Source organism: Lonchura striata, chromosome 2 (assembly GCF_046129695.1).
Source record: "Lonchura striata isolate bLonStr1 chromosome 2, bLonStr1.mat, whole genome shotgun sequence".
Lineage (NCBI taxonomy): Eukaryota > Metazoa > Chordata > Aves > Passeriformes > Estrildidae > Lonchura > Lonchura striata.
In genome coordinates this window covers 98251800-98270335 of record NC_134604.1, presented here as the reverse complement: position 1 = coordinate 98270335, position 18536 = coordinate 98251800, and the positions used below count along the sequence as shown (strand labels likewise).

Genomic DNA, 18536 nt, shown 5'->3' with positions numbered 1-18536 from the left:
GCGTAGAGAGGCTCTGGCATACAACAGGAGGAGACAATTGTGGGAAACTGGGTGCATGGTGAAGGTCCCAGTGGTAAGGCAAGGAAAAAAAAACTTCACAGTGGTGTTTTTAATCAAATTAACAGTAAAAAGAATGTCTAACAATTAAAGGAGGGATTAATGAGAGGCAGAAAGAAACAAACAGCATAGTGACTGTGTAAAGAGAAAGCTCAGAGGAAACTTTAGAAGAGGACTAGTGATGTTTAATAATTTAATCTGTTTTTTAGGTATGTATTGCATCCTTGAAATGTGCCTTCTCAAATTACTGTCTTTTCCTCATCAGTAAGAGATAGGTCTGTGTATTTTTACCCCCTACAACTTTCTCTAGATTTTTTTTACTTAAAAGGAAATATTTATTTTTGCAGAAGAACAAAAATTCAGCTTAAACAGACTGAGAGTGCTGTTTCTTTTAATATCTTGGTTTGTTTAAGGAGCTGAAAAATCAGTTTGAGGCTAAGCCAGAGCAGTTACAGGTACTTTGCAAGCTGAAAAAGTTCATCCCTCTCCAGGAGAGGCTGAAACACATCTCTTAGCAAGGCAGAGTGGGAGCACACACAGAGTTACTGACAAGCACTTCCCTGGAACTCACTGACACGACTTGGAAACATGCCTCATTTCCATTGCTTGGCTAAGGATTTGTTCAGCATGTCCTGAGGAGAATGACAAAGTGCCTCCATACCCATGAGCTGCTGCCAGGCTGATCCTGAGGACTGCGCTGAAATTCACTGCTCTGCAGCAGGGACCCTCCTGCCAACAACAGGCATATTTCAGCAGTGCACTGAGGGTGACCTCTTGCTTTCAAGCAGGCACAGCTCTGATGCTGCCAGGGAGCCAGATGAGTGCAGTGCAGGGCCAGCTTTGCTGGTTCACATCAGCCACACATCTTCTCAAACCAGTGAAAGCCTCAGCTGACCTGTAATCGACACAAAGGAGGATGGATCCATTGCTAATGCTGTAACTCAATCTAGCTTTTATGATATTAAAATCTTACCAATTAGTGATGCACTGCGGGATGGGTCTACATAGCTAATCAAAAGCAGAGCTCACACCTTCTTAAATTTTCAAGCTGAAAACAATGGGTATCTAAATGTAGTGGGAACAAAAAAAGACTAACAATACATCAAATTAACCATTGCAATATATTGTCTGTTGGTTTGCTAGGACTTGTTACAGTATTCCTGCTTAAACTGAAATTGCAAATTTTAGTTGGATGTGAGCATGCAGACAGTTACTGGAAAGAATGCATGTGTGTTCTTTCTTTTTGATTCAAGATATCAAACTTATGCACATGTATGAGAAGAAATACACTTGAATTCTTGCTTTCCACTTTGGGCAGCAACTACCTCACCATTTCTATTCCAAATGTTCATTTATTTTGTTTATCTTTTCTCATCCCTTTCCCAGGACACATGGTTGTCTCCAGAACAAATTCTCCCTACTAAATAGCTGCAATGTGTTAGAACTTATTCCTCCAGCCAAAACAACAATCTGTGTAATAATTTCTGCATTATGTAAACAGGCCAACTACCAGGAGTTGGTAAAAATCAAAGTACTAATTTGTTATTTGCTCTATAGTCTGCTGAAAGAATGAAAATACTATCAATGCCTCAGGAGGATAGTGAAAACTCTTACTGCCCAGAAAATAAAAGTTTATATTGAAACTTTGTGGATACCAAGCCTGTGCATGTGAAATTTCTTGTTTTAAAAAAAGACTTTTTTTTTTTTTTTTTTTAAGGGTGGGAACTTTTCCTGGGATATAAGAAATGATGAACATCAAGAGAGCAACCAAACAACAGTCTTACAACTGTTTGTGATCAAATTTTCTGTCCTCATGCTGCTTGCCCAAGTTGGTCCAACTGGAGGTGCCTTGATTTTATGCAACAAGCCTTGTGATGCACTTGTGAGATGGCAGCTGAGCCCCAAAAACACCCCAAATTTCAGACAAGGACTGCTGTTGCAGTTAACAGATGTAACACACCCATGAGTAGTGCATCACCTGAGGCAGCTGACTTCCCAACAGAAGATTCTCTCTCTGCTTGAGAGCTGGGGAAAGAAAGTCTGATGGCTCCAATGAACATTTCTGAATTGCAAATGTGGCTTTGAATAAAACAGACACATATAGCCATTTATTTATTTATTTATTTATTATGCTTAGACCATTGACATTTATTTGAAACTTGAGAATGAAATCCACTTGGTATTTGCATATGAGAGTTTTACATTTATATAAACTTAGCTTTATATTTTGGGGAGAAGGAGAGTAATGGTAGGCAGGCAAATTGCTTTGGCATCCTGTACAGTAGCTCACAGCTCAGTCACATGCAGGTTTAGTCATTGCCACAGCTGGGACTAGTGTGACTTAGGTCCAGTGCTCTCTTATGCTTAGACTGCTTTGAGAACTGCTTTGAGCTCTGTACCTCACACTACAGAGGTGGGCATCTGCCTTGCCCAAGAGCCACAGATGAGCAGCAGCTCACCTCCTTTGTGCTCCTGCTGGGGACACTTTATAGTGAGCAGGGACTGGGACATGCCAGGACCCACATCCCCAGGATACTGCCACAGCTCTGTGGCACCTCAGGCCAGGATCAGCTCAGCTGCCTCTGCACAGAGCACCTCCCTGCTCCTGCAGTGACAGTGAAAGTCAGGGAGTATGCAGAGAGTCACCTCTATGATTATTCATGTATTTCTTTTTATATTGATATTGGTAAGGCCTAGTATTAGCGTGCTTTGCAAGCCTGGATGAGAGAAATTCAGTGCAGCTTTTCTGAGCACAATGCAGCCCAGCTACACCAAATGACTCTTGAGAGGTGCTGTATTTCAAGTGTGGACTGGCTGGTACAAGTTATGTCTTGGGAAGGTCCAAGAGTCTCCAAAGAAAAAATCCACCCATCTGGAACCACTTGTATGAGAACCCACGATTTCTAAATCCCTAAGCGCCAGATCCTACAGTCCACACATACCCAAAAGTATAATTAACATTGACAGGGGAAATGGCTGCATCAGGCAAGCCTGAAATGAGAGCTTATTTGTGTTAAATACAGATTAAATTTGAAGTTTAAAGCAGCAATCAATTTTTTAATTGCTCCTTTCAGCTGTGGTTTTCTAAGAAGTAGAAAATAACTGCACAAGTGTTGGTTAACTTCGAAAAGTCTACTCTGAAAGAGTTTGTAAAATATTCATAATAATAAAATAGAACCATTTTTGCATTGTGCCAGAAAAATTCCAAGTTAACAAAAAAAAGTCTAGCTCCAAGCCAGACCACCAAAATAGAAACTAAAGACAGTGCTACAATATCTTCTAAGTAAAGAGAGAAATTATTTTAATTTCTGTTTTAAAAATGTTTTGAAATATCCCACTGGTATTGTAGGTCATCTTCATTAATGTAAAAACCAAGCCTCATGTTTTGTTACCAAATACACCTTTATGCAGTAAAAAGTGCATGAAAAAAATTGTTATAATGTACTTCTAGGGCTTTGCAGTAAAGTGAGAGGAATTTCTGTGCAAATTACTAGATGAATCAATTTTCCTTTCAGGGAGTAAAGAGGAAGAAAACATCTTAGAATAATTGAGATGGGTTTTCAGGACCTTTTCTGTTTTATAGAAATTGCTTTTTTCTGGAAGAAACAACTTTTCTGATGCCACAACCTGTTAAAGTAACATCTTCAACAATGAATACATTAAATTGGAAAACTGGAAATAAATAAATGTACGTGAGTGTGCTGAATATAAGAGGCTCATCTGTTGACAAAAATTGAGTAATTTTTATATAGCTGCAGTAGGAGCAGCTTCACTTTGAACAAAATGGGCTGAATGATATTTCTTTGATATAATGCTGCATCCTAGGTCAGGTGGCTAAGCTTTGTTTTATAAACATGAGAAGTAAAACTTGCACTGTAAAGAACAGCACAGTGTGTCAGAGGACAAGAGACAAGACAGGAACAAAATAAAGTCAAAGACACACACAGAAGTTGAGCTTCTCTTACCCATGACCTAGCAGAGGTATTTAGAGAAGTTGGAAGCACCTTCATTCAGAAGAAGTTAGAAGGAACTCTGGGATATTTGGAAATTTGTGGGCTGAATCATCATCTTTAAAGGAAACACTGAGAAATTGCCAAGGGCCCTAGAAATCTACACTTATAACAGGAGGTGAAATCCAGCCTACAAAAGCAAAGAAGCACACATGGAAGGTAAATCATGAGTGTATCTAAGACAGCTCTAAAGAGTTTCTACTCGGGGCATTGCCACTGACTGCCCCTGGGAACTCCTAGTCAAAAAAAAAAACCCAGTAATTCCAGGACAAAGACTGGAATAGAAACTGCAATAGGAAACAACACAGGAAACAAATATTCATACGCCACCTATAAATTCAACAATTTATCTATACAATGCACCTCTGTAAATTATGACTCGGTATTGACTGTACTTAACATGACACACAACAGTCACACAGACTCTTCTGTTTCCTTACTGCCTGAAAGAGGCCTCCAAATAGAATATTTCTCCTAATTTACTGTTTTCCCCTAGTAGACTATGTTTTCTCCAGCCTCCTGTGGCTCTGTAGTTACACTTTCCAATGCTTACATGCAAATTTGCCAAACTCATCTTTTCTAGACATCAACTACATTTCTGCTCCAATGAGCTCCTAGAGCACGATGAGCTCAGGCAGTTGTTGTGCAGCCCTGGCACAGCACCATGTCATTTCTTCTACTGTTCCCCCCAGCCCTCAGCCACAGCTCACCCACCTCTCCCAGCAGCACCAACTGTTCCAGCACCACTTGGAACTCCACAAGCCCAGATGTCAAGAGGAACAGGGGTGGTGAACTGATCCCTTCCTCCTGCCAAAGCTTCCACAGCAAGCACGGCAACAGACAAGGAGGGAAAGCAGGGAATCTAAAGCCAGCCCCAACTTCACCCCTTTTCTGAAGCTCTGTATAAGTACTAGCATAGGAGGGTGCATTTCCTACTTCACCAAATCCTTAGAATGGACACAACAGGTGAAAGTTATTAAATATTGACAACTTTCCCATCCTTACCTATCCCAAAGGGCTCACTTCTCCTCACTGACGCACTCAGGTGCTTCTAACTCTTTGCCTCTAGTCCTGCCTGTTTTCAAGGGGTGCAGCAAGAGAGGACAACATCAGCTAAATGGCACTCTCTGAAGCTCCCTAAGTCAGTCCAGCCAGCCTTCACCTCGATGCCTGAAATTGCTCTTCTTTTCACAGTGACATCTCTGCCACAGACTGCGATGGGGGGAACAGGGAACGAGGAGGGGGGGAGGAGGGAAGATGACAAATCAGATTAGGTCCTTTGATTGCTGTGCATAAAATAATTAATCAATAATGACACTGTAAACCTGTGGTGCAACTTCACAGGCATTAAAATATGAATACATCAGTTAATTTAATTGCCAGTAGTCTTGAGGAGAGCAAAGTCACAGATGAAGCATCTACAGCAAACATTTCAAAGCTTTCAGTTCTTGCTTGACAGGGCCTTCACTTGCATCCTTACTTTTAAAACATTCTACATCAAAAAGGCACACATGCTCAAGGCAACAATATCCTCTCAAGAAAGCAACTTCTGCATTTTGAAAGAGAATTAAGACATGCTTTACTTTCCTTTGGCTTGCCAGGTTAAGCCACAGAGTCAGCCATCTTACCAGAACACATCTGTCAAATAATTTTTACCTCCTACCACAGCCAAATCTTCCCATGCTCATGCCATTTGTTATACAGGGCATGCTGTGGTACTCTCCTGGGCAACACAAGTCACAGCAATAAGTAGGTTTACCTTTTCTGGTCCTCTACCACTGGGAGACATTAACCAGGCTATAACAAACAAATCCCAGACTTAGGAAAGCTAAGTAGCATTGCACTTTTCTTACACTCAACAGTAAACATCTCAGCCGTTTCTGTTTCTCAGTTACAGCATGTCTTGCAGGAGCTTCAGAGAACAAGGTGTCAGACTGAAGCTGCAGAACAAGGAGGGAAGAGAGGGGGGTGGAGTAACAGAAAAGGGAAGAGTTTCTTTGTTCCTATGCTCTGCAGAAACAATCTGGGAGTGTGGGCTGGAGAGATCAAGAGAAGTGAAAAGGCACTGTGTATCCCAGCCCAGCAGCTTTGATGCTGTGAGCCAGTAGGCAAGCAGGTGACCCAAGGTCTAGTTCTCAGATTCTCCATTTGGGGAAGCACTCTGTATTAACCTCATACAAGAGTCAGGTAAAGGATGTGTTTATCCATTCCTCCCCATCTGATGGGGAACAACTGAGATTATTTATACGTCTGGGCAACACAGGTCTGTGAACAACTTGTGCTGTCCTCAGCAGTGCAACAGTGTTGTAAAATACTAAGGGTTTGTTTTCAATGCTTTGTGCACTGACAAAAAACCCCAAACAAATCAAACATGTTTCTAAATGCTTGCTAACAAAAGTAAAAGCCATTTTGTCTTAACACACAGGTAAATTGTATTGTTCTCTAGTAATACTGAAAAATTCAATTATACTCCATTTAATTTGCAGGTAATCAAAATGTTTGAAACAGAAAATGCATGGTAGGGAATGGTACATATGAGGTATCACCAGCTGTTCTCTCAGATAGCATTTGCAACTATATTCCAGTCACACAATGAAAGTACTTTGTGGCTGTGTGGTTTTCTGTTTGGGCTTTTTCTAAAAGCATGAGAAGAAGAGTGGTCTTTTAAGGTCCCTCCTTGGACTCCACAGTTCTGTAATCAGATCCATAAAATGTCCTCAAGCTTGGTGGGTCAGCATCAATGACAACCTGATCAGCTTCACCTACTGGCCAGGGCTCCTTTTTCTGCTCACATATTGGCCCATAGAGCACCTGCAGCAGTACTGATGACATGTAATTTACTTCTGCAACCAATACCCACTGAAATATTCTGCCCAAACCTTTTCCATTGGCCATACTAAAGCACAAAGCTGCATCTTCTTTTCCTCAATGGGAAAGTGAATGACAGACTGGGTACCCTCAAAGTCACTGTTTTTTTGCCTTTGAATATCACCAAATTTTTTCGTGCTGCTCCTGGAAAAACTTCATGATCTTACAGGTGTAAACTCACTCATTTCTCCCAGCAATCCCATGTAATGGTAGTGAGATTTCCCGTTCTCTACCAGTACTCAATAACAAGGTCACATATCCCACTTGAGAGAGTGCTGATGAGGGAGAAAGGACAAGGAAAATGACACAGGAAAAGAAAATTTAATGCTTATCCCAGTCCAATACCACTTCAAGAATTCTATTGCTTCAAGTCCACTCAGTCACACCAAGTGCAGCAAGACACACCTGCATGCCCTGAGCAAAGGCACCCTCAGAGATTTCCCCACCTCAAACTGACCTTATTTTATTATTGCTAGTGTGAACTTGCTAACATTTGTAATCCCAGCACCTCTGTTAAGTGCTTGTGTCATTCCACAGGTAAAATATTGGGAAAACAATATTTTCCCTTAGCACTGCACAAACTATCCCAGGGAGATGTACACAGCAGGGAATCATCTGCCTGCCCTGGTGGTATTTCTTTGCTCCAAACACCATCAATGGCATTTCACTGTTACAAAGTGAAAAAAATCCAGGAGCTGAGCCTAGGCAGGTATGGTGGAAGACACATGCCAGAATGCCCAAGTGCAAGGTGGAAAGTTTAGGCAGAGGAGGCTTGAACTCTTAGCTCATGTTACACATTTCAAGGACATGTCATGTCTCTGTTTATGCTAGGAACATCTACTCCTGGACACACAGTCCAGGTCCTCCACCACCAAGTTGTCTTGCAGGTTATTAACTAAGCAGTGCCACCAACCAGTATCAGCACTTTACTGCCCACAACCTTCATGTAACCTCTTATTTGGGGTAACAGAGCATTTATAGACACTGAGAATCAGCAATGTAGATGGTACTTGTATCAAAAGCACTTACAGTGCAGCCAGTGTAATATAGCTGTTTTTAAACAACCACTCCTGACTTCAGATCAGGACTGCCATTTGAAGTGGCAGGTGGAATCTTCTACACCTGCTGATGTAGGTTCAGATAAAATGTTCATATTGCATGGTTCAGAAAAAAAAAAATCTGGGAATTATGATCCAAGTTTAGCTTTGAACAGAATAAAAAAAAAGCTACCCAAGTTTCGTGCAAATGTTTTTATGGATGCAAATGTTTGCAATTAAGAAATCTAAAGAAAACACTTTGGTGTTTTTATGTAAACATTCCCCCGCTGCCTTGGAAATATTGACACAGCAACAGTGCACTAAGACATTGCAGAAAATAAAGTATTCTTTAAAGTAAAAGAAGAGTTACAACCACCAAAAAAGGTAAAAGTACTTATTGAAATATTTCAAGTTTATAAATAGTAAGATATTGTAAACATGTTCCTGTTATTTAAATCTCTGCTGGTTTTTACCTGATTGTCCAGTAAACTGCTAAACTGCACCAAAGCCAAGTGGTTTTGATTAGATTCCCAGGTGAAGAAAAAAAATAAGTGCTGGACCCAGAAAATTTTATGGATCAAAATGTCCTTTATTGTGTATGCTAAACTTCATGATAGGGTAAAAACCAAACCTGAGTACCAAAACAAGAGGGGAAAGTAAGATCTTTATTGTTTCTCCAGCCAAGTTTTCAGAGATGTAATCTCTTCATAGGAAGAGTTACCAAAAGCACTCCCAGAGACACCATTAATAGCTGCAGTCCCTGTTAAGCCTACGACCTGAAAAGAAGTTTGGTAACTTCACCAGGCAACAGTTTCACCAACACTAAGGTTGTTAGAACTGAGTCACATCCCTTCCCTCAATGGTTACAACAGTCTCTGGGGCTTTTAGGGTTGATTTTACCAGAGGAGTGGACAGGAAAAAATGCTACCAATGCTGCTGGCTTCTCAAAACCACAGAAGCCTTGCAGGTAGCTGGGCAGCCTCCTGTGTGCTCTCTACCCAGCCACACTTACACACACTTCCTTCATGCTAGACTGTACAACTTGGCAGAACTACCCACACGGAGGGAAAGGCTCCATACATACAGGCTGATCAGATGCTGCCCTCAGAAGATGTCTGCTGTGCTCACCAGATTTTTATAAGGAAGATAACCAAGTTGGTAAGATGATTCAAAACAGCAGATGGGAAAACCATGTTTGAAACTTAAATTGGAAGTCACTCTGAGATCTCATCAGAGATCAGAAGTAATTTTGCTCAACTGCAGATGCAACAGGCTACCTCACATGCATAACATTCTATTGTCACCTGTTATTTAAAGACACATCATTGCACTAATAAGGCCAGAAGAGCAGTAATAGCCATGTTTTTTCAGATGCCTCAAATACCTCAAACTGACCTGCTGCACACAGGTGGAAGTTAGAAATCCCATATATTTGACTCTACTTCTGCTACAGCTCAAGTGTCACCTCACCAAGCATGTCAGCTCAATTAATTAAAGACCTATATATTTTAGTCTTATCCCTATGTTGCAACTTGTTTTGTGCTGCCAGAATCACACTGCACTAGTTTTGATCTGTTCTTTGCCATAACAATGCATATAAATCCAGTACATGAAAAAGCACATCTGTGGGGAAAAAAAAGTTATCCAGTTAGAAATCCCTAAAAATAAACTTATTTGAAATTACTCCTCAAAAGTATGCCCCTTAATTCTAGTTAACTGAGAAAAAAACTGTTTTTCTATAAGCTGCTGGTCCTCCTAAACAAATCAATTCCCAAACACTTCACAAATATTCCCAACTGGAAATTTCATCAGTCTTAGTGAAAAGCTCTGTGGCACCTTTGTACAAATGCTCAAAATCTTTTGAGCAAAGGATAAGAAATTGCAACTATACCAAAGACATCCCTCCATGCTATGAAATAGCACTTACAGAAATAGTATTTATAGAAAAATAACTTCTGTGTATCACTGGTTTCCACTGCAGGCCACAGTTAGTCCAAGAGTAACAGAATCATGGTTCTATCCCAAACCTCTCTTCAAGTGTGTGCTCTATCCTCACACAGCACATAGTTAAAGGGTTATCCCCAGTGTCAAGGACAGAGGCAAACCCATGCAGTAACTTAACTGTCGAAACTTGAAGAAACCCCTTGAAGTCAAACATTTTAATGAGAAACTAGTGTAGGAGTAAAATTTCCTGCAGAATCTTACAGCACAGCAATGAGAGGCAAAGCACACACGCAACAATAAACCCTAAAGCAAGGATGCACAAGTACCACAGTGAAATTACAAGGTGGCTCAGAGGAAGAAAAACAGCAGAGTAGGACCCACATGCTGCAAAAACACCATTGCCAATAAGATGAAACAAAACTTCATTAAGAAAGCAGGCAGTGACTTTAAAGCAGCCACTAACACTGGAGAACAAGGTAAAGCTCTGACAATTCTCTACAGCAGATATGGAAGACAGGGTGGTCCAACCCAGAGCCAGTAGCAAGCAGGAGACTGGGCGGCAACAGTGCCAGGAAGGGCACCAGACTGTATGAAAGCTGGAGAGAGTAACAAACAAACCCAAAACATTCTTGGCAGAAGAACTCAGCAAAGAATATTAGGAAGCGCTTGAGACTCCAGCTGGCTATGCTGCTCCCAAAGCAGACACAAAAACCTAAACCGGCTGCTTTGCTGCTCTGAGTCTGTAGGTTCTAAAGACCCACACTTGTATAATTCATCAGGGAGACAGATGAGACCAGTTTTTGCTCATCCTTCCTCACTCCACATGTAACTCCTTCCAGAACTCTCCCCAAATCCTGACCCTAACAGCACTTGCTCAGGGAGATTAAACCTTGTAGTGATGCAGCAAGCCTGAAGTGATGCAGCAGCCATGTGGTTCATATAGCAATGATGGTAACAAACACACGCAGACCAGCAAGTAACCGAGTTCTGATTTCTTAAATCAGAAGGGCAAGGGAAAAATAGCGTGAGTGGTCAGATGATTGAGCATAAGCACCTTCTTGAAAACAAAAAGTACTTTTGTAACATGTAAAAGTGTTCTATATTCTACTGTATCAGATGCAGGAATCTCAGCATTCACTAGAATGCTAGTTTCAGTTTGGAGACCATTAAGATACTGGTATTTTAATACAGAAGTTATTTCATTTTCAAGGCCTGATATGTACTATCACTGTCTCAAAAACTGGCAGACGAATAAGCTGCGACAACTAAAGCTACATTATGAAGTCTTTATGCAAAATATTGGAAGAAAATTCCAAAGGTTGATTTATTTTCACTTGTTAGTTAAAATACAGTTGGGCTTTAATAACTGTAAACCAGAAATTGTGCAAAAAGTCAGGTGATGTAAAAAAGTGAATACAAAAGCAAAATAGCAATACAAGAACAAGGGAGGAAAAAACCTGGTAAGATTAAGAATAGCATTTAAATAAAAAAAATTTATTTAGGTGAAGTCACAAACAGTTTGATATCAATTTACAAACACTTTATGTTATGCATATTATTGGAAATATTGAGAGAGGGAGAGGAGATAATGGCAGCTTTTTCCTGAAACAACTAAAGGCAAACCCTTACCATCATGAGCATTATTGGATCATAGTATTACCTTAACTATACCCCTTAGTATGCAAGGAAAAAGGAGAAGAAAACAAAACAATGAGATGCAGAATGAAAACTGTTAATCAGTGAAAAAGATTTTCATGAACACCGGACTACAAAGGTCTAGTCTGATGGTCAGAATTTTTAAGTATTCTACTAGAAAAACAAAATTATAACTTAGATCAATCATTATAATTGACAAAGAATTTTGTAATGCACAATTGGGCTACCTGGCAATGACAGCTATGGTTAATGCAGAACAATGGAGAAAGGATACTGAGCCTCACAGAATAATTCTGTTGACAACCTGAGTTATTATCCCGAGTGTATGATACTTTTCTGAGTCAAATACACATTTATGTTGCAGCTACTCTCTCAATGAAATGGCAAAAGTAACAGCTGTAACAAGACAAGTTATGATTTATTTTTTTTTAAACAAATATAATACACAGGGTTTTGAAGTGTCCGGTTGTGATCTGCAAAGATCCAGGATTGCACAGAAGTTTGGTCAAATGAGAAGGTTTAATCTGCGCATTAAATTGGCTTTTATTTTCAAAGCAGTATTTTAGGGCAGGATTCTCCTCCGGGAGAGTGTTCCTGACCTCATTCAACCAGTGTTCAATTTATTCACCTTCCTGAATCTTTGCCCTCTTTGGGTAGTCTGTGACAAGTGCTGCGCTGCAGGAATTCCTGTTTTCCAGCAAACTGGCTTGCTCTGCAGGTTTGTAGTCCATTGTTACAATTGCTGATTGGGTAAAATGAACTTCCTACGTCTTCTCTAGCACAGCTTGCAACGCAACAGAAGCAGAGGTAAAAGAATGCACTAGAATACCAGAGCTCCATAAACACCAACGGAGTCAGGCTGTTGGCACCAATAAGAAATTCTGTATTTAACAAATCTGTAAATATTTACCATACAAAGTTATTAAGTTTTAGAAATAAACTCACCCACTTAGTCTGACTCCCATCCCAATTGGTCTTCTGTTTTCATGGAGTCTGGGGAAAAAAAGAGAATTGTCTGAAGTTATACACACAGACAAACTTATAGGAATGAATCTCAGCTATCCTACATATGCGCCAATTACTGCATTCCAACTAAAACTAGGATTTCTCACATTGTTCTTTCCATGTAATGCAAAGTTACAGTCTTCACCAGTGCCTTAGAAAGGACAGCTGTCTTCAAACACAACATTTTGTATACTTCGACTTAATTTTTACTGTTTAATCATCTGTGGAAATGCAGAATTAGAAATACAGGCACTAAACTAAATGATGCTGAAATTCAACGAGTCTTGGATTAAAAGGGGAAATAAAATCCAGTCAGGCTGCCTAACGCTATCCCTCAAAACTACAGAAAGAAAATAATTTCAAACCAACAGCCTGGTAAAAAAGGTTTTTGTAAAACACCTCCTCTTCCTATTGATGGCACGAATGTGGAAAAGCTTAGATTCTGTCCAAAGTCTTAAGCCCTAAAAGGCTATTCTCTCCAATTTTAATTCTCCAGTTCTTTTGTCCAAGTGTGATACCACATCTTATTTTGCTGAAGTAGTTTTATACAACATAAAGAGAGCTTGCAAGGAGCTGGGGAGATATGGGGAAACACACAGGTCACGTGTAAAAAAATATTTCCTTGCTGCAACCTTGCCAATGATAAACTCATGTTTTATCGTAGGCCTCATCTACATTTGACAGCTGCCTAAACAATAGTTTCATTTAAGGACATTTTTGAACAGTTATAAGAGACTATATGCTACCAGTTAAAAACTGCTCTAATAACAGAAAGGTGGCTGAAAACATAACAATTAATTGCACAAGTTTCACTTTTTCATTGTGCTGCTAAAGTACTACTCATTTTACAAACATCAGACTTTTGGTATTTTTAGGAGTAAAAACAACCATGTTTATTTTTTCTTTACACACTTTCTAGGGGGAAAAATACATCAATGCTATTGATAAAAATCAACTAGGAAATTTCCATGGAATCAAATGGGATCAAGCCCCCTGGTGCCTCAGCAGACAACCAAGCAAAGCTCAGCAGTGACAGATCAGCTGCTGTGGAAGAAGTTACAAGAGTGGTTAACATGACAAGCTGAAGGTCCAGTCTCAGATGAGATGAAAGCTATAAACCATTGCCCATCTGGTGCACACGTAAGATCTGTAGGAAAACAAGGACTGAGCTGTTCACCTTGAGAATAGAGAAATGTAAACAGACATATCAGAAAAAACTGAAGAACACAGAGCATGAACCACAGAAGATGCAAGGCCAACAGGCCTGGATTTATCTATCTTACTGCCTGGTGTTTGCTCCCTTTCTTTGTCACAGGTTGGCCTAGAGAAATTACTTTTGGTAAGTACCAAAGGCAAGACTTGGTGTGATACACCAAGTACTTTCAGATGCCCTGAAAAGGGACCAGGCTAACATGAGTCAAAGAACTTAGTCCCTCTGTGCTGGCAATCCCAAGCAATCACAGCATCTGACAAAGCAACAAAAATTATTCTGGAAGGCAAAAGTTCTTTCTATAGTTGCAAAAAAAAAAAAAAAAAAAAAAAATTTGGTTACAAATACACATAGCCAATATAACAGAATCTCTCTGTCCTCATTCAGCTGGCATGAAACTCAACATTCAGCATTTTCTGTGCTGGGGATTTGGCAGACTGCAGTAGCTGCAGAGTTCAGCATCATGCCTCAGGCAGGAGAAAGGGTAAACCTCCTGGCACCCACCACAGGTTATACCAACTCATACAGTGATGCCTGTACTGAAAGCAAACCAAGTACACTAAATCCTCCCTACTTGTCCTAATCACACTCATCATCTTTTCCCATAAAACAGGCTCTAACTTGTGGATTAAATCTAGTGAGCCCCAAAACAGGTTTCATCTTCAAATCACGGTAAATTTGCACACTGTGGCCATTCTTATTGAAGTTTATTCACATCAATTTTTTGCCATCTCATGCTGCCTGCAACTGCCCACATGCTCCCATAGTAACAGAAGAGTCTGTACTCTTTGCCTTACATACAGATAACTGTATTGCTGAGAAAGTTGTTTTTTTCAAAGACAACTCAGAGGAAAAGAACAAAACCACTGAATGTCTTCCGGAAAATACAAAAATACACCAGAAGAAGGAATTAGTGGGGTTCCTATTTTCTGGTGGCTGGAGCAATAAATGCTCATATATTTGCTCAGAGCATCCATCCACGTGCACACCTCTCACAGTGGCCAGCTGGACACCCATGATACCGTGTCCCTATGGTCAACACGAGCAAAGGGTCAGTGCCATGAAACGAGAGCTGCCGGCCAACACAAGGGCACCCCAACTGCCCCTTTCTCCTCTTCCCATCCGAGGGAGCACCATGCCCAGCCAGCGGAGCAGAGAAACACGCGGCCATCGGCCCATCACACCTGGCTTTTGTCCTCCTGCTTGGGGCTCTGGCCCGGCGGTGGCGGCTGGGCCGGCGAGGCCTGTCTCTCGCTCTCAGCACGCGGGCGCCTGGGGACGAGCGACTTGAGGGGCGCCATCCACTTCATCCACAGGTCCAAGTCGACGTCGCCCCAGGGCAGCGAGGGGTTCTTGGCCGCCCGCCGCCGGAAATCCTCATCGTAGTTCATCCAGGAGGTGCCCCCGTAGGTGGCGTGCAGCTTGCGGATGGTGTCCAGGTACTTGAACATGGCTCCGCAGCGCGCCGGGTGCTTCTCGCACAGCACGCTGGCGTACACCAGGAAGGCCGAGACCCACTGGTCCAGCGTGTCCCCCGGGCGCGGGCCGTGCTCGGGGGCCAGCTCTGTGTGGAGCAAGGAAAACAGGTCAATGAACTCCCCCCGCCAGATGCGCTCCTTGGTGGCCTTGGCCAGCTTGTAGCCAAGCGGCCGCCGCAGCCCCACGTAGGGGGTGGCCGCCGCCTCGGCCTCGCCCTGCCCCGCCGCTGCCGCCGCCGGAGCCGCCGGGGCCGGGGCCGGGGCCGGAGCCGGGACCGGGGCCCCGGCCGCGCCGCTCGCCGCCGCCGCCTCGGCGCAGGGGCTGGCAGCCGCCGCCGCCGCCGCCGCCCCCAGCGCGGCCTGGCGCTCCAGCCAGCGCGGGTTCACGTAGACGGTCCGCAGGCGCGGCGCGGCCCCGGCCGCCGCCGCCCGCGCCGAGCCCTCGGCGCCGGGCTGCAGGCGCAGCACGGCCAGGGCGGCGGGCGCGCCGGCGGGCAGGTCGCTGCCGTCCCGCCGCGGGGCCGGCTGGGCCGCCGCCGGCACCTGCAGCAGCGACGGCGCCGCCCAGGGCGGAGAGCCGCCCCTAGGCCCGGCCGCCGCCGCCAGCGCCTCTAGGCCCGGGAGGCCGAGCCGCGAGCCGGGCGCCACCGCGCCGAGCACCCATCGGGTCTCGGCGATGCCGGTGCGGTCCCGGGGGCTCCGCGACCTCCCCTCCTCGCGGCGGCCGGCGAGCGCCGTCCCCAGCGTTAGAGGGGCCGCGACTCCGGCCCGGCGGCGGCGGCGGCTCCGCCGCCTCCCACGTGGCATCGGCACGGCGGCTCGGGCGGCGCGCGCCGCGGGGCGGGGCCGGAGCCCCGAGCCCCGCCCGCAGCGGGGCCGGCATGCCGGGCAGCCGGCGCGCCGGGCAGCCGGCGCGCGGAGCGTGGCACTCGCGCTCTCTCCCCCAAAAAATAACCCCCATACCGGGGTACAGAGATGCTCTATACACACATGTATGTCTGAACCTACCTGTGTATATACGTATATACACACACACAAATATGTACACCGCATTTAGTTATATATGCGATATATCTATTGATTTGCTCGCTGTATTTAGTTATATATGCGATATATCTATTGATTTGCTCGCTGTATATATGACTTCTGTAAGGATACGCAGTAGGCGCCCGATGGCATTATTATTGCTTTAGTATAGCAAACGTTTTCAGGAGTAATGGCATTACATTACTTCTCCCTTCCAGTATGAATAAGCCTCTTTTCCTCTTTACAGAAAATGGCTTATTTTAAAATATTTTTTGGGTGCTGTCACACAAATTCAGCTTTCCTAGCTAAGCACTGAGTAGGTCACCAGCAGGGTGAAGGTTGAACCCCACTAGAGTAGAAGCTGGGTGCTGGCTCCTTGTGTGGACTTATGCATCCCACACTACAGCTGCTTCCACAAACGCTTCTGTAGCACTCGCTCTTCTGGAGGAGCAGCCTTGAGTGCTGTGCTGAAATGTTCATAGATCAATTCCACTGCAATAAAGATAAAAGTTCTGTAAAAAAACAAACCAACCTGTTCTTTCATTTTCACAGCAAGACTGGAAGAGATATATTTTAGATAAAAGTCTTTTTGTCCAAAAAAAATCAAATCCCAGGAATGACAAGGTTAGGAATTCATCTGTAAGAAAAATGTAAGGTAAAAGAGTGGCTTTGGGGTTTTTTTAAATTCTTAATACATTCTAAGTAAATCATTAGAATAACAAAAAGTTACTATTTTCCAAATCGCCCGCATTTTTAGGGATTTTTCAGAAGTCTGAACAAAACAGGCTTTGTTTAATTCTTGAGATGAATACACTCTCATTTAGATAAAAAAATGTTTTTCAAAATTCAACCAAAACAGGTGACAGTATCTTCTTCCAATTTCAGCTTAATGGGGCATTAATAAAACCAGACATTGTTAAAATAAAAATAGGACAATAGTTTCTCTAAAACTTAACCATGTAACACACTTGTTAGTCAGGTTATAGGCAAATGCCTATAGACACAAAGATAAATGCCTATATGCCTTCAGACACAAAGTCTCTGAAAATTTTCTGAAGGTTAAGGTTTTCTTGACTTTGCTTCAAAATTAGTATTTGTTTAGAACCAGAAAGTGATTCAAGTTAGAGGGAACCTCAAGGGTTCTATACTCCAGCCTCCTGGTCACAGAAGGGCAAAAACTAAGACAAGATTGCGTAGTGCTTTCTTCAGTTAGATCTTGAAAACCACCAGTGATAGGGATTCCACAACCTGTTCCAATACTAATGATTACCATTGGTAATCACATTACCCTTCCAGTCACATTTTTCTCCTCTATGTGCCCAGAAATGGCTTCCAAGAGAACTTGCTTTTGTGATTTTCCTAAAGTGAAGCCACCAGTCTCTAGTAGCTGGGATAGTCCTTGCTTTTTTTTGAAGACAGGTGCAACATCTAGCCTTTTCCAAGCCATTAGGTCCTTCTCCAAATTTTGATGGCCTTTCAAATATAAAAAGTGGCCTTCCAGTGACATCATCCAGCTCTTTGAGCACCCTCAGATTCACCCTCACCGGTTGCTGAGACTTGGCTGGGCTATGACTCCTCGAGAAAAGATCCACTACTTGGTCCTTTTCTGCTATTTATAGGTTTTATCACCTTGAGGCACAAAGGGCTGGGAGATTTTATGGTGAAGGTCAAGACAATGAAAGCATAAGTAGAAATAATTTCATGGCACTTCTACAGGTTTTTTTAAATTCCTCCAGGGACAGTGCCTCCACTACTTCCTTGGGCAGCCTGTTCCAGTGTTTTGCCTCAGAAAGGAAGGGCTAGCAGCATCAGATCAACTACTATCATCTCACTAATCCTCTGCCTGGTATGATATGGCTGCCTGGACAGTATCTTGCAGCTGGAAGTTATCAGTAAAATTTGGGAATTAGGACTGTGTTTTTGTACTGTGCTTGTACCATGCCCACTAAGAGCTCAAGCCTATTTCAGGAAGACGATGCCAGGTCTCACAATAATGCAGTTCATAGTGATAATGGACAGAATCTTCAAAAATAATCAGTAAGTTGCTGTTTCCCCTGAAAGATGCAGACAGCACCTAAGACCAGTAGCAAAGTTGTCTGCGTGGAGCATCTCTATACATATGATACATTCACTCTTTGAATTACAGCTCTGATCCTCCAGGTCTCTGTCTCATGAAAACTATAATTTTTCATGGAGTCTTTCATGAAGAAAACCAGCTGGACAATAAGTAATACCTGGTCTGAGG

At 42.8% G+C, this 18536-nt stretch overlaps 1 protein-coding gene and 1 long non-coding RNA gene across 2 annotated transcripts; both read right to left on the bottom strand.

The window, feature by feature from the left end:
- Positions 1–236: 236 nt before the first annotated feature.
- On the bottom strand, positions 237–10816 carry LOC144245952 (uncharacterized). Its single transcript, XR_013339524.1, has 2 exons — positions 4023–10816; positions 237–952 (listed from the first exon to the last, which is right to left on the bottom strand). It is a non-coding gene; the product is annotated as an uncharacterized LOC144245952 (long non-coding RNA).
- A 573-nt stretch (positions 10817–11389) lies between these two features.
- LOC110469209 (uncharacterized) lies at positions 11390–16072 on the bottom strand. The gene is made up of 4 exons (XM_077790892.1): positions 15653–16072; positions 14972–15574; positions 12518–12565; positions 11390–12431 (listed from the first exon to the last, which is right to left on the bottom strand). Exons 1-3 carry the CDS (start codon positions 16070–16072, stop codon positions 12557–12559), a joined length of 1032 nt encoding a protein of 343 aa, XP_077647018.1. The 3' UTR covers positions 11390–12431; positions 12518–12556.
- Positions 16073–18536: the final 2464 nt, after the last annotated feature.

Coding starts and splice junctions, on each gene's coding strand:
- LOC110469209 (XM_077790892.1), bottom strand. CDS start 16,072: ATGCCACGTGGGAGGCGGCGGAGCCGCCGCCGCCGCCGGGCCGGAGTC. Junction 15,575..15,652: donor CGCGCCTGCGGACCGTCTAC/GTGAACCCGCGC, acceptor CCCTGCGCCGAG/GCGGCGGCGGCGAGCGGCGC.